We start from the raw sequence: 16,694 nt of genomic DNA on the forward strand, positions 1-16,694 counted from the left end.
AAGAGCATCTTTTGGTGATTTCAAATTTGCCGCTGCTGTCTTGGCGCTCGAAGTCTTAGAGTATCTCCACACCGGATTGGCTGCAGGATTTCTTATAATATTTAATTCATGAAATACTCCAGCCAATCCGAGCGTGGGAGAAATCCTTACCAGCCAATCAGAGCGTTGCCAATCTATCCAAGCCAGGCAAGCACTGATTTGGATTCTGACAAGGGCATGCGCCAACTTGTCACCTCTGTCCCCTGGTCAGTCAGAAGCCACCTGCTGAGTTAGGCTCCTCACAGTCTGGCTTGGGGCAAATGGTGGTCCAGGGCCGCCATTCATGGTAGCCACATGGTCTCTCGGAACCACGGACCTGGATGTCCCCAGCTCATATACTGTGCATTTCCCTTTAAACACCATGTTAATACAAATATGTTCACGTTTTTCTCCTAAGTCCTTTAGTTAGAGGTATTGACCGAGAAGACGCGCACGTTCATTTTCAGTAGTCCTAGCCCTTCCTATAACGAAACGTGTTTCTAAGTAGAACGAAATAACGCTTAGGTTCATTTTCAGGGCTACATTCAAAATACATTGAAATCTGGACTTAGACTAAAAACAACCTCGCAACCGTATCGATGGTTGGAGCACCCCGGCACCCCTATACCGGGTCCGGGTGATTTGGGCATATACTGTGGAACCCCACTAACCTAGGGACCCCTGACTGTACCCGGGATACACACATCACTATGCCCCCATTTACCTTTCTGATCTGTGCTGAAGCAGGGAAACCTGGCAGAGAGTCACGTAACTGTTTTCAAGGGAGGATTTTGACTTGGGTGGTGTGTCTACATGTCCCCGGGAATCTGACCTGATTCCCGGATACATTTTTGGGGTGGCCAGCAACTCGGTCCCCGATTACCTAGACACAATCTGACAACACTTTTACCGCAAACCCCCCTCCCTTGAAACTCATAGCCTCTCAATCTCCACTGGTTAGCACTCCTGGAAAGGTAAAACACACACATTCTTTATTGTCATACAATCACATGCATTTCATGTACAACAAACACGTTCAAGAGCTGACACTCTAAAACCTCAAATATGGCTCAGAGGTAACCAGCCGGGCATAATACCTTTATTGATGGCCTGGTTACCCCCTCACCGTCACAAGCCTTTTCTAGCATTCCTACCTAGCATATTACCCAGAATCCTCTCCCCCATTAATATGGGACCAGTAAATGTGCAAATACAGCCAGTTTAACCGCATGTGTTGCAGAATAAAAGCAGCACCATTAATGAGAAGGCTTTCTGCTGGGACGTGTTCCAGGATTACATGTGAATGCTCTCTATCCGTTACAGATATTTGAAATGATGGACGCCAAAGCCAGACAAGACTGTATTAAAGAAATCGATCTCCTAAAGGTAAGGCTTTTTACATCCATCTTTTCATAGCATATAGTGTACACGGAGCTGTCCAAAAATGGGAACACAATCATTTTATTGGGTTCCTTAGAATCGGTGACTTAAAGTAAAAACAACGTATTTAAGTATTTAATACAAAATGAAAGTTTTCTTTTTCTTCAGGTCTGCTGAATACTGCTAATTATTATGACTAAGGCTGCGATCATAGTGGTAGCGTGCGCATGCGTTGGAGAGGTGTGTCGCTCGCCTGCAGCAGGAGAGATTTCCTGTCCTGCAGGCAGAGGAAACGAGGAGGCGTGTCGGGGGGGGGGGCGGCCGTGACGTCACAGAGCTGCTTCTCCCTCATTGGGCGAACCGCTCATATGACTCAACCGACGCACGGGAAAGTCAAACTTGTTTGTCGCGCGAAGCGCCCGTCGCCCTTGTGCACGCACTATACACAAACACATTAGCGTCCTAGTGTTTGTTTTCAGCGCGAGCGACGTCTCCTGCCCTATGGACGCAGCCTAATAGCTTCATAATTACTATGCAAACCCTATATATAAGATATTTTTGTCTTATATACACTGTGTATACCGAGCTGTGAGGGTCTGTGCTGAAGAGCTTACAATCTAATGTCTGTGCCTGAGGCACAGGGAGGTAAAGTGACTTGCCCAAAGTCACAAGGAGCCGACACCGGGATTAGAACCAGGCTCCCCGGCTGTGAGATTATCACAGAGATACTTCCGCTTTAAAGAAAAAAGCAACTGTTGATTTGAAAATTGATCAAGTCTTATCACCCCAAAGGGATTATTCAAAACCTCCAAAGATTTATCATTAAACGTTTCAAAAAATGATTTCATATGGCATAAAAAAAAAAAGAGTTAAATAGAAGAAGAAAAAGAGAGCTCAAGCACTACCATGTAACCTACTAAACATGTCACTCCTATCAGCTCTGGGGGCCAAGAAGGGACTGTCCCTTTAATGATACAAACCCAATAATGTCCCTGTAACAGGGACTTATCACTGTTGGAGAAAAACTGCCTCTAAATCCAGCAGTGTGCTGGTTAATTGCACACAGGCAATCAACCAGACTCCACCTGGCTGATTAGGACTGTTAGAAAACGCCTGATGTGAGAAACAGGAAAGAGATTCCTTGGCTCACAATTGAGCTGACAGGAGGAGGAGGGCTGTGTTTTGAGAGCAAGACACAAGGGGACCAGACCTCTATGCCTGGACCCTCCAGCAGACACCTACCCGGACACCACTGACCTGAAGGGCCACCTCCGTTAAGGTACCGCTGAGACTTTGGGGTGATAAGTGGGTAAGGGGCTCCCCCCAGCCTTGCAGAGAGGGACTGGGGAGTGAGTTTGCCCTTACACAGGGGTAGATGTTTGTTGTTTTATTTATTTTTTGTTTGCGGTAGTATTTAAAGGAACCGGCAATAAAGCCTTATATTCATTTCACCTTAATAACGGTCTGCATTACGCACCTCTGCACACCTCCCTTACAGGCCCTATTACATTTGTCTCCTGCAAGGATCTTTGATCATTTGGGGGAGCACTGATATGGCTCAGACAGATATACGCCAATATGAGAGAGGAGATTATCCAGAGCACACTGCGTGTGTGAATATTAAATATACATGCGGAGCAGAATATAAAGCTATATCCCAAAAAAAAAAGGGGTTTATGCCTCCCATTCATTTCCTACGCACTTGTATGCATTGCAAAGTCTGGCCCACCCTACACGGGCAAGTTAGTCGCCAAACGGGTAAAGATAACCAGCCTGTGTGAGGTTTCCCTGAGATCCAGACGTCATGCTGGGCAGAGGAAGGTGTTGTGACAGGTTGGGAGAAGTACAAACCCTCTCACTGCTCTGCAGGCTTCTGTTTCTTCCCAGTTCCAATCCGCTCTCTCCTTTTGTAGATCTTCAAGCCATTTCCCCACAGATCTCTGGGAAGCTTTTCATATCATCGTACCTGTAGTGTGATAAGTGAGTGTCGAGCGGCTTTGAACACACTTGCCTCGTGATCAACATTCCGGGTTGTAGTCGGAGGGTTTTAATGGTGTCTCTCAGTTGGATACCAAACACATGAGACTCGAACTTCCCCCGGTACTGGGGGGGACCGTATGAATGAGTAGGAGAGAGAGGACGTCCATATATCATGCATCAGCGGGACGAGCACTGCCTGCTTTTCAAAGCTTAGCACAAAAAGGATGATATAATAACAGGATAAGAAATGGTCTTATTTACTTTTAAGGTGAATGCAGCGTTCAAGAAGCTTTGAAATGTGCGGCCCATGAGAAAAAGCCACACTTTAAACCGGTCCCTTTCTGGGTGAGGCTAGCACAGTGTATTATTCTCCAGAATACAACTGGGTTAAACTGTTAAGTATTTGACATAATAAAATGGAGTTTCCAAAATGTTCCTAATACTTTCTGGGTAATGATCTTGCAGAAAGACGGTTAGTGGCCTGTGGGCATTACTTTGCTGAATATATATATTTTTGAAACATTTCACACTTGAAATTTGCAAGTATGCTCAAAGCCTGGCTCCCCGCAGAGAGAAAAAATGCCGGTTAAACACTCAAATCACAGCATCAAACAGCTCAAAATGTGGCGAGTCAGTGTGAGCAGTCACTTTGCGTTGTGATTGAGCAGTGAATGCATTCGTTATACTGCCTGTAGGGCATTCCTTTCTAATGTGTACTCGTTTATAAATTATGTCTGATACAAACCCCCGAGCGCGCAGGAGTCAGCTTCCGAATAGCTCCACAAATCAAAAGTAGCGGTAATCAAAGTTCTAAGTGTCATCCTGAGTGGCCGTTTAACGGGCCCACTGTGTCAGCATTTCCTGATAACACGGGGCAGGTGGAATATGTCGTCCCCAGGGGCTTTGGGGCAGCACCGTTCAAGGTCTCTCTTTTCGGTTTAGTGGGGGGTATAAAGGCAGCTTTGGTGCGTCTGTCAGCATCAGCACTTGGAGCTAATAACGTGTCAAATCGATATGCCCGGCCCAGCTCTCGTTAATTGATAGATCCCACGCTGGCTCTTCCTTTGTTTGCTTGTTTTTTTTGCAGCTACAGAAAGCTGAAGGACGTTTTACTGATCTACCAAGGTGGTCTCCGCAAAAACATTTGTGGTCCCCCTAACAAAAACAGACCGACACATCCCGGAGCTGAGTGGTATCTGGGCGGATTTCAAAGCCCCCCTCGTTTTGCAATGGCCCCTACACATGGCTTGCTATCCAAATAGACCACATCCAGGTCATTTTCCTTAATGTGTTGTGACGGGGACTTTAAGATACTTTCCCACTGTGGACGTCACCCTGTGTAGTGACGTTTGGGAATCTCCGTTTTACTCGTATCTACCGTAGTTCTTTCTGCTGATGTGACCTGTTTAACCAGATGTTTTCTAGCTGTATACATCAATGCTGTAGACATTACAGTGTAGTAGACCCTACACAGTAAGGCGTTCCACTTACTTTAAACATGGCTGCTGTTTAATCTCTTTGCAAGTTGTGTGAATAAATGGTTAATTTACAAAGGGCACAAGAGAAATCTCATTGTTCTGTTGCTGCTGTTTCACCTCGTGATTTTGGAATCGCTAGGGTCCGATGCCGGAAATCCCTCTCCCCCCCCCCGCCCATCCTATATGGTGCTATCTGCCATTGGCTTGATAGGCAGGGGTAGGATACCTTTGTGACGTTCCGCCTTCACGCCAGCTTCACATGTAAGAGGTTACATGCTGAATATTCCATGCTGCTTCTATCCCCCCTGTAGCAAACAGCACTACGATTACCTGCGATTTAGATCGTCACCGATGTTATCAACACAGCAGCTATTTGGGAAATCCTGCACCTTTGGGATTTAAAGGCGGTACAATGCGCAGGGCTGCCACATATACACGGTGAGCGTGAGCGTGTGTCTCACCCAACAGACTAACAAATAAAAAGTGGTCTTATTCTAATGACATTATCACAGTTGTCTTGGAAATGGAGGAGAACATTCTTGAAGCGCTGTTCTGCGGATCTTCTTCATCTTCTGGGTCTTCGTTTTCCCAGTGCTTTCCAGTCCCCTCCTGGGCACTCCATTTCAGGCCACGTTTTGGGGCTACTAGATGAATATTTTTATATGTGAATATTAAAGGAATGAATTAAAATACAGGATTTTTTAGGCGTAATCGCGCTGAAGAGCGGGAAGTTCAGTAGCAAAATGCTGCGTGCTCCATCTTTACTCCCTTACCAGTGGGGCCCGCAGATGGGGAATGTTGATGTCATAAAGGTTAGTGATGTCATTAAGATTAGTGATGTCATTAGGGTAGCAGTCAGTGTGTGTTTATCTGTGCACAGATGGCAAGGTGTGGGCAGGATTTACTTGGTTTGAAGCTTTACAAGAAGAGACGTGTGGCAGAGCTGCACATTGTGGCTGCCCTCTGTATGCAGAATACATTTTTATGCAGGCAGTAAGTATATAATGGAAGCGGCCCTTAGGCGTATACTAATCCTTAACCAGTAATGAACCGTGTAATTGGATTACTAGGCCAATGGAGCTCTAACATGAGACACGTGCTTCTGTTGGTAATTCTCTCTTGTACAAGATGGCTTCACATCCCATACAGGAAATATAGAGCAGGAAGCCAATTTCTAGTTGCTGTGTTGGTCCGAAAGTGGTAGCTTGGTCACAAGCGGAGAGTTCTCCATAGAGTAGATGTAATAATGTATTATGAAGAGTAGAGGTATGAGATTTGGGAAGCCCTGCCCAAGTTCTTACACCGATGGAGTTCTCTGGATGGTCCATCAACCGGTCGCACCATTTCTGTCAAGTCGTGGAGACGTAGAACACGCCACGTGCATCGTTATCAAGGTCCGTGGATCGAATGTGTAGGATTCGGTGGTACAAACCGTGCATCGGAGGGTTACTGAGATGTGTGATTTCAAATGCACATGTAAGGATAGATTTGTTGATGGATTGTTGTTGCTGTTCATCTTCCATTGTCCTGTCCAGTTACTGCATATTCCTTGAAATGATTGTCGCTGAATGTGCCGCTGATTCACTCTCTCTCTCTCTCAACAGCAATTGAACCACCCAAACATAATTAAGTATTTGGATTCTTTTATCGAAGACAACGAGCTGAATATTGTCCTGGAGCTGGCCGATGCTGGAGACCTCTCTCAGATGATTAAGGTACGGAGAGCCCGTTCTCCAGGCGCAGCGCGTCACAATGACATTACAGGATAAGGAACACTCACACACGGCTTCTAACCCAGGGGGCTCAACTCCTGTCCTCAAATCCCCCCAAACAGGGCAGGTTTTCAGGATATCCCAGCTTCAGCGCAGGTAGCTCAATCAATCCCTATGTGAGCACAGGTGGCTCAATCAGTCCCTGCTTCAGCGCAGGTGGCTCAATCAGTCCCTGCTTCAACAGAGGTGGCTCAATCAGAGGATCAGTCTTCGACTGAGCCTCTGATTGAGCCACCTGTACTGAAGCTGGGACATCCTTAAAACCTGACCTGTTGAAGGGGCACTGGAATTGAGCGCCCCTCTTCAAACCCATCAGATGCAAAGTGTGCAGTATATATTTACTGCATCATACAGATGTTACTTCACTAAAACCCACCCACTGTTTGAGAGTGCTAAGACATAAGAGGCAGGACCGGGGAGTTTTAATTAAAAAACACTCATCGAACCGCTTATCTTGACTAAGAAAAGAATGACTCTGCCTCTCTGGAGCTGTAAGGGTTAAGTTAATCTTCACTTAAAGGTCCACAATAGGCACTTGTGGCTCTGCGGGGCAAATTTGCTCTGAAGCAGGGACATCCGGCTTTCAAGAAGCGATTGTCCTGAAATACGGCAACTGCAAAGTATTGTGTCTGAGAGGAGGGCTGCCGCCCCGCGACTCCCGCACGCAGCGAAGGAAGAAACCCTTCTCGGAATATAATAATGCCAGGGTACTACCACATGCATCCACATTATCCTGAAGAGCTGGCACTCTAAGTGTCCGTGAGAGGGAGTCATACAAAGCTGCACTGAGTTGAAAGCGGAGAACCTCTCTCAGAGCAGTTGCTACGAAACTGTCAATGTTCTTTTGCTGTCTGTTTATGAAGACATAAGAATGGTTAGAAAACAGAGCGGGTGCTGCAGGGAGACAGCCACAAACAGCACCCTAGGTGCCAGAGTCATAAACACAGCTCTGTTTGCTGTATCTCTGTCTTGCATTATGTATAAGGTATTACAAAGCGCGTGTAGCTGCGTTTCTATATAAGCCACTAGAGAATCTCGGCTTTCTGTTAAATGTCAGCTGCATCTTATTGTACGTGACATTTAGAAATACAGCACTTGTGTCACACTGAATCACCTCTCCTAAATGCTGAAAGAAAATAGACTTGTGCAGTGTGTGAAATGAATAGGGGGAATTTCAACGTTTTGCGCGGTCCGATGTGTAGACCGTAAACGTTGGAAATGACTGGAGCCTCAATCACTTATGGATTTAGCTGCTCCCAAGCACCCCTGTTTTGTAGGCCGCATTTTGCAAACTCAACCGGGTTATTCTGTGCATTGATGGGGAGAGCCGGGTGACGGATCAGCCGATTGGAGGGTGTGGGAGTCGTTATATGATGATTTTTCGGTGAATTTCACACCGTAGCAAGAACTCCTGCTAATTTCCCCCCCAAATCATTACATATCTGGCAGTCCAGAGTAGGGTTAACGAATACTGACTTGATAACATGCCATACCATGCTAAGTTTTCGTTGGCTAGAATACCCCTAGTAACAGTGCAGTTCACCATAATATGCGCTTGAATTGCCGCACAGAAGTAGTTGGAGCAGAGCCTTTGCTGCTGTTTTCCTCGTTGCTGGTTCTTACTTCGGCATCTTAATTACGTTTTGCGAAACATTCAAACATTAAGAAGGAGAAAAAAAGAGAGAGAGCGAGCGGCCCCAGAATGTGCCCGGGGCGACCGCTCCAGTTGTCGCTGTTCTGAGGCATTAAATATGTTGTTCAAGGTAATTAAGGAAATAGATGCTCGTTATATTCTGCCGGCATCTCTACTTGTCAGACTTATTTTTATCCTTCATCCGTGACGTGGCCTGGAATTGGTCTGGGGGCTTTATGTATGTGGAGGGGGGCGAATCATTGTATAGTGATGCTGAGCATGAGTATAGTAACCTGTACGGAGGTAGGGGGGGTGAGATTAGTACTGGATTAACCCTTGGAGTGCCCGAGGCGTGGCTGCCCACTCTGGCACGCCCAGGGTTAAGTGGCACACGCACGCCACAGACTGGGGAAGGATGTCCAAGCTCTTTGGCTGGTTATAAGAAGATGGATCGAGGGCAGTACCCCTGTACCCGGGTTTGTGATCCTTTCTCTCTTCGCCTGCAGTACTTTAAGAAGCAGAAGCGGTTAATCCCGGAGCGGACGGTGTGGAAATACTTTGTGCAGCTGTGCAGCGCCATAGAGCACATGCACTCGCGTCGCGTGATGCACAGAGGTAAGAACACGGACCCTGCGTAACGTCCCATCCGTAAATACCGCTACGCACACAACCTGCCATGTACCCCCCCTCCCGGGCACAGGGGATAGAAAAACGCTGGCACGCCTCGCAATGCACGGCGTCGTCCCCCATGGCTGGGAAGGGGTTAATAGTGGCAGACTAAGTGACCGGGTCACTCATTTCAGATGAAAATAAGTCTTTTTCATGCATTGTGGAAAGTGTATTTTGTACTCGCAGCTGGGACACGGCTGTTTCACGGCTTCATACCCCCACGCTTTACCATCGCTAGGAAGACCAGGGGCAGGATAAGGGAGAGATCAAGCAGGGGCAGATACAGGGGCAGTAAAACCCCTGAGTTTAAGGTTAAAAACATTGCTAGAAATGGACTGAAAAGGGAATTTAGAAGTACGTGTGTCTGATTATCTTTAGGAAGGTGTCCGACATCTCGTATTACCTAAACACATTCCTTACAGCTCAATCACTTACAAGGTGAACAACGTGTGTGTGTGTGTGTGTGTGTGTGTGTGTGTGTGTGTGTGTGTGTGTGTGTGTGTGTGTGTGTGTGTGTGTGTGTGTGTGTGTGTGTGTGTGTGTGTGTGTGTGTGTGTGTGTGTGTGTGTGTGTGGTATCCTGGTAAGAAGGCTGTCACTGGGCCCTGTCAGCCTCCCTTGTTAGCAGATACTAATTGTCCTTCAATTGTAGCTGTTTGACTAATGACAGTCTGACTGCAGATAGGAGATTCCTCAAACAGCCCGATCACAAGAGATGAGCTAAAGATTGCAATAAGTTATTAATCAGGGATGCCTTCAAGTCTCAAAACATGACCTGGAATTGTCACTTAAAGCAACAGGCCCACCTGATAGATATAGAGAGATATACATATTCTCGTTACTTGCCTGAACTCCAAGGGGGGGGGGAGAGGGACCGGGGGGAGGGACCCACTCTCCCAGCGACAGGTAGACTCACCCACAACCAGGTTTGTTTGTGTCAAAACCGGCACAAGAAAACACTACAAATATTTCAGGGGTGGGGAGGGCCTAGATTAGCTCCGTGGATTAGCTCCGTGGATTAGCTCCGTGGATTAGCTCCGTGGGAGCCCCCGCACCATGTAAGAATAAGAAGCAGTACTCCCTGTTGCAGGTCTCCAGCACAGAGCGGGCTAAGCGGGTACATTCCCGCCGCGTTACCTCTGGCCTGGTGAGGCTGTCGGGGGGTGCTCTGATTCCTTTATAACAGGGTTCTCACGCGTTACAGCGGGGAGAGCGATCGCTTTGTGGCAGCAGCGTCAAAAGGTTCTTCACATTCATCCGTAGCTGAAAGAGGGTCACTTAATTGATGCTAACACAACTCCTGTAGTGCCTCATTGCCTCTGTAGTGCCTGGCGTGCCACTCGTGGAAGAGGGGAGTGAATGGTGTTTCTTTGTTCCCATTCACAGATATAAAGCCGGCGAACGTGTTTATAACGGCAGCGGGAGTGGTAAAGCTGGGCGACCTCGGGCTAGGCCGCTTCTTCAGCTCAAAAACCACGGCAGCACATTCCTTAGGTAAGTGCCCCGCGCCTCCCAGGCATGTATTCTTTGTGTGTTTTATATATGCAGCGTCACTATGTGCTGTGTACAACATGGCTGTATAGGTGCACAGAACATGTATGTATAGGACTGCACCGCGCAGTACAGAACATAGGTGCACAGCGCAGTACAGAACATGGATGTATAGGTGCACCGCGCAGTACAGAACATGGATGTATAGGTGCACCGTGCAGTACAGAACATGGATGTATAGGTGCACCGCGCAGTACAGAACATGGATGTATAGGTGCACAGCGCTGCACAGAACATGGCTGTATAGGTGTACAGCACTTCACAGAACATGGATGTATAGGTACCCAGTGCTGTACAGAACATGGCTGTATAGGTGCACAGCGCAGTACAGAACATGGCTGTATAGGTGCACGGCGCTGCACAGAACATGGCTGCATAGGTGCACAGCGCTGCACAGAACATGGCTGCATAGGTGCACAGCGCTGCACAGAACATGGCTGTATAGGTGCACAGCGCTGCACAGAACATGGCTGTATAGGTGCACAGCACTGCACAGAACATGGCTGTATAGGTGCACAGCACTGCACAGAACATGGCTGTATAGGTGCACAGCGCTGCACAGAACATGGCTGCATACTGTAGGTGCACAGCGCTGCACAGAACATGGCTGTATTCTGTAGGTGCACAGCGCTGCACAGAACATGGCTGTATACTGTAGGTGCACAGCGCTGCACAGAACATGGCTGTATAGGTGCACAGCGCTGCACAGAACATGGCTGTATACTGTAGGTGCACAGCGCTGCACAGAACATGGCTGTATAGGTGCACAGCGCTGCACAGAACATGGCTGTATAGGTGCACAGCGCTGCACAGAACATGGCTGTATAGGTGCACAGCGCTGCACAGAACATGGCTGTATAGGTGCACAGCGCTGCACAGAACATGGCTGTATAGGTGCACAGCGCTGCACAGAACATGGCTGTATACTGTAGGTGCACAGCGCTGCACAGAACATGGCTGTATAGGTGCACAGCGCAGTACAGAACATGGCTGTATAGGTGCACAGCGCTGCACAGAACATGGCTGTATAGGTGCACAGCGCTGCACAGAACATGGCTGTATACTGTAGGTGCACAGCGCTGCACAGAACATGGCTGTATAGGTGCACAGCGCTGCACAGAACATGGCTGCATACTGTAGGTGCACAGCGCTGCACAGAACATGGCTGTATAGGTGCACAGCGCTGCACAGAACATGGCTGTATAGGTGCACAGCGCTGCACAGAACATGGCTGCATACTGTAGGTGCACAGCGTTGCACAGAACATGGCTGTATAGGTGCACAGCGCTGCACAGAACATGGCTGTATAGGTGCACAGCGCTGCACAGAACATGGCTGTATCCTGTAGGTGCACAGCGCTGCACAGAACATGGCTGTATACTGTAGGTGCACAGCGCTGCACAGAACATGGCTGTATAGGTGCACAGCGCTGCACAGACCATGGCTGTATTCTGTAGGTGCACAGCGCTGCACAGAACATGGCTGTATAGGTGCACAGCGCTGCACAGAACATGGCTGTATAGGTGCACAGCACTGCACAGAACATGGCTGTATACTGTAGGTGCACAGCGCTGCACAGAACATGGCTGTATAGGTGCACAGCGCTGCACAGAACATGGCTGTATAGGTGCACAGCACTGCACAGAACATGGCTGTATTCTGTAGGTGCACAGCGCTGCACAGAACATGGCTGTATAGGTGCACAGCGCTGCACAGAACATGGATGTATAGGTGCACAGCGCTGCACAGAACATGGCTGCATACTGTAGGTGCACAGCGCTGCACAGAACATGGCTGTATACTGTAGGTGCACAGCGCTGCACAGAACATGGCTGCATACTGTAGGTGCACAGCGCTGCACAGAACATGGCTGTATAGGTGCACAGCGCTGCACAGAACATGGCTGTATAGGTGCACAGCACTGCACAGAACATGGCTGTATACTGTAGGTGCACAGCGCTGCACAGAACATGGCTGCATACTGTAGGTGCACAGCGCTGCACAGAACATGGCTGTATAGGTGCACAGAGCTGCACAGAACATGGCTGTATAGGTGCACAGCACTGCACAGAACATGGCTGTATACTGTAGGTGCACAGCGCTGCACAGAACATGGCTGTATACTGTCGTTGCACAGCGCTGCACATAACATGGCTGTATACTGTAGGTGCACAGCGCTGCACAGAACATGGCTGTATAGGTGCACAGCACTGCACAGAACATGGCTGTATAGGTGCACAGCGCTGCACAGAACATGGCTGTATACTGTAGGTGCACAGCGCTGCACAGAACATGGCTGTATAGGTGCACAGCGCCTACAGGTTGGGGATGAGTTACACGCCTTCAAGTGGGGGATGGGTTAGCCTGAAGAGCTTGCCATTTATTCAGTTTCTTTGGCTAACGTGGTAGTTCAGTGGAAATGCCACAGCCTTTGAAGTGGTTGAACCCTGTGACTTAAGCAAGTCCTCTATTCTCCCTGAGCCTCAGACTCTAACAATTAGAGTGTAAGCTCTTCAGAACAGAGAGTGACAGTGCCTGTACAATTGTATGTACAGCGCTGCGTACGCTGCCAGTGCTATATACGAGCAGGAAAACAGTACTCCGCTCTCCATGTACAATAACATCTCATATCTTGTTCAAACCTTAAACTCGTATATCGCCTTAACCCCTTCCCCTCACTGCCCCTTACCTGTGGGACTCCCTCACACTCAGTATACACCCAGCACCCTCTCTCCCTCACTTCCCCTTACCTGTGGGACTCCCTCACACTCAGTATACACCGAGCACCCTCTCTCCCTCACTGTCCCTTACCTGTGGGACTCCCTCACACTCCGTATACACCCAGCACCCTCTCTCCCTCACTGGCCCTTACCTGTGGGACTCCCTCACACTCAGTATACACCGAGCACCCTCTCTCCCTCACTGCCCCTTACCTGTGGGACTCCCTCACACTCCGTATACACCCAGCACCCTCTCTCCCTCACTGCCCCTTACCTGTGTAACTCCCTCACACTCACTATACACCGAGCACCCTCTCTCCCTCACTGCCCCTTACCTGTGGGACTCCCTCACACTCAGTATACGCCCAGCACTCTCTCTCCCTCACTGTCCCTTACCTGTGTAACTCCCTCACACTCACTATACACCGAGCACCCTCTCTCCCTCACTGCCCCTTACCTGTGGGACTCCCTCACACTCCGTATACACCGAGCACCCTCTCTCCCTCACTGCCCCTTACCTGTGGGACTCCCTCACACTCAGTATACACCCATCACCCTCTCTCCCTCACTGCCCCTTACCTGTGGGACTCCCTCACACTCAGTATATACCCAGCACCCTCTCTTCCTCACTGCCCCTTACCTATGTAACTCCCTCACCCTCACTATACACCGAGCACCCTCTCTCCCTCACTGTCCCTTACCTGTGGCACTCCCTCACACTCCGTATACACCGAGCAACCTCTCTCCCTCACTGCCCCTTACCTGTGGGACTCAGTATACACCGAGCACCCTCTCTCCCTCACTGCTCCTTACCTGTGGGACTCCATCACACTCCGTATACACCGAGCACCCTCTCTCCCTCACTGTCCTTTACCTGTGGGACTCCCTCACACTCCGTATACACCCAGCACCCTCTCTCCCTCACTGCCCCTTACCTGTGGGACTCCATCACACTCCGTAAACACCCAGCACCCTCTCTCCCTCACTGCCCCTTACCTGTGGGACTCCCTCACACTCCGTATACACCCAGCACCCTCTCTCCCTCACTGCCCCTTACCTGTGGGACTCCCTCACACTCCGTATACACCGAGCACCCTCTCTCCCTCACTGCCCCTTACCTGTGGGACTCCCTCACACTCCGTAAACACCCAGCACCCTCTCTCCCTCACTGCCCCTTACCTGTGGGACTCCCTCACACTCACTATACACCGAGCACCCTCTCTCCCTCACTGCCCCTTACCTGTGGGACTCCCTCACACTCCGTAAACACCCAGCACCCTCTCTCCCTCACTGCCCCTTACCTGTGGGACTCCCTCACACTCCGTAAACACCCAGCACCCTCTCTCCCTCACTGCCCCTTACCTGTGGGACTCCCTTACACTCACTATACACCGAGCACCCTCTCTCCCTCACTGCCCCTTACCTGTGGGACTCCCTCACACTCCGTAAACACCCAGCACCCTCTCTCCCTCACTGTCCCTTACCTGTGGGACTCCCTCACACTCCGTAAACACCCAGCACCCTCTCTCCCTCACTGTCCCTTACCTGTGGGACTCCCTCACACTCCGTAAACACCCAGCACCCTCTCTTCCACCTTTTTGGTGAAACCTTAAAACTCACCTCTTAAATAAAGCGTCCCAATATCCTGGACTCGGGGCTACTGTCCCACACCCACAGTCACTCCTACCAATCACTGCCATCTACAGCACGTATTCCCTCACCTGCTGTCTCTGTAACTCTCCCAAATACCACTTAGATTGTAAGCTCTTCCGGGCAGGGATTCCCTTTCCTATTGTCTGATTTTATTTGTTACACTTACTGTATTATAATGCCCTGTAATGTAATGCCTCTCTTGTAAAGCACTGAGTACACTGTGGGCACACACACACACACACACACACACACAATATGAAGGCTCCTTCCTGATCAATTCTCTGTAATAAATCCCCTATTTCTGCAAACTAACCTAATAAGATCATTTCCCCCCTCCTTATTTGGGTCAGACAGAATACACAGCGGTGTGTACAGAAATACACAGGCAGAATACTTCCTTTATTGTATTATTTCTGACGTGAGTAGCCCCCTTGCCATGTCATTTCTCCTGAAGTAATAGCAATGAACCCAAGATGTGATTATATACTCTGCCTGATTCCTAATGAGGGGGAGATGTGGGGGAACGCAGCTCTCGTGGACTTTCTGTGACATGACCCTTGACCCCGAGCTCTCCGATGGAGTTGTGCAGAAGTAATAATGCGTGATTTAAACCCACACTTTATTAAAAGGTCCTCATACCCCTTGGCTGAACCTTACACCGGAATGTGCAGCCCCGTGGAAATACAGTAGGATTTCATTCATCTCAACACAGGTTTCCTAATATTTATTGGAAATGAAAGAAGGGGGAGGGAAAGGTGAGTGCCATGTTATAAAGAGAAAGGGGGTTTTATTTCCAAATGAGGGGCATTGCCACACGATTCCACGCAGTCCGTGCATGTTTGCTATTTGTGTGGCAATTTCCCATTTTCCACGAAGCAGTTGAACCCTATACAAATTCTGGTGACTCAAAACTAGATTGTAAGCTCTTTAGACTAGTGATGTGTGGTGTGTGTTAATTGTAACTGCAGTGCAGTATACATGTGTGTTTCGTGTGTGAATAACTGTATGTATATATGAATGTCAGTGGCAGCTTTGGTTAAAGATCTTACCCCGGCCGGATCGTGGCAGCAGGAATATCCCACACGTGATGAGATGCAGGCCGGCGGCAGCACTTATTTTATGAATGAGAATACATTGGGGTTCTGTACATGACCCGGTGTGTGACCCGAGCATGGTACTGATATGGGGGATTCCAGCGTGTCGGATGCAGAATGTTGGTGGGTGGGGGGAGTGGGTAACACTTCCATGCTGAGCAGTAACACCGAGCCCTGCAGCAACATAGCTTAAACAGCATCGGTTTGTGGCTGCGATTCTCTCTCTTCTCTCCCTCTCTCCTCTCTCTCTCTCTCTCCTCCCTTCTCTCTCTCTCCTCCCTTCTCTCTCTCCCTCTCCTCTCCCTCTCTCCTCTCTCTCTCTCCCCTCTCTCCTCTCTCTCTCCTCCCTTCTCTCTCTCTCTCCTCCCTTCTCTCTCTCTCTCTCTCTCTCCTCTCTCATCTCTCTCTCCTCCCTCTACTCTCCTCCCTTCTCTCTCTCTGTCTCTCTCTGGATACCATGTAACCTGATAGTGTGCTTGGTTTGAGTATGGAAAATGTAATTATTGGCTATATGATGGTAAAATACATAAGCACAGACCACCACAATTAGCAATACTTGCTAAATAGCATGAACCAGCCATGCAATAATGGGTAGGACAGGCGACAAAAAACAAACACCATACAATACAAAAAAGGAAGGTCCCGGGCGTGAGTGTGGCCAAATCATACATCCGTGGCCCTTGCTACAGTTCTCTAACACTTACTATTTAGCGACTTTTGTGAGTTGCCATTTTTTATCTGGTTACA

General features: G+C 48.8%; 1 protein-coding gene across 3 annotated transcripts in view; it reads left to right on the top strand.

The window, feature by feature from the left end:
• NEK6 (NIMA related kinase 6) overlaps nt 1-16,694 on the top strand; it is a 161,457-nt gene that overhangs the window by 113,257 nt on the left and 31,506 nt on the right. For all 3 annotated transcript variants that reach the window (XM_075579376.1, XM_075579378.1, XM_075579377.1), the window contains 4 exons: nt 1,342-1,404; nt 6,461-6,571; nt 8,768-8,876; nt 10,316-10,423. In XM_075579376.1, coding sequence (XP_075435491.1) covers nt 1,342-1,404; nt 6,461-6,571; nt 8,768-8,876; nt 10,316-10,423 — 391 coding nt within the window. The remainder of the gene's footprint in view (nt 1-1,341; nt 1,405-6,460; nt 6,572-8,767; nt 8,877-10,315; nt 10,424-16,694) is intronic.

This window comes from Ascaphus truei, chromosome 21, assembly GCF_040206685.1.
Source record: "Ascaphus truei isolate aAscTru1 chromosome 21, aAscTru1.hap1, whole genome shotgun sequence".
NCBI lineage: Eukaryota > Metazoa > Chordata > Amphibia > Anura > Ascaphidae > Ascaphus > Ascaphus truei.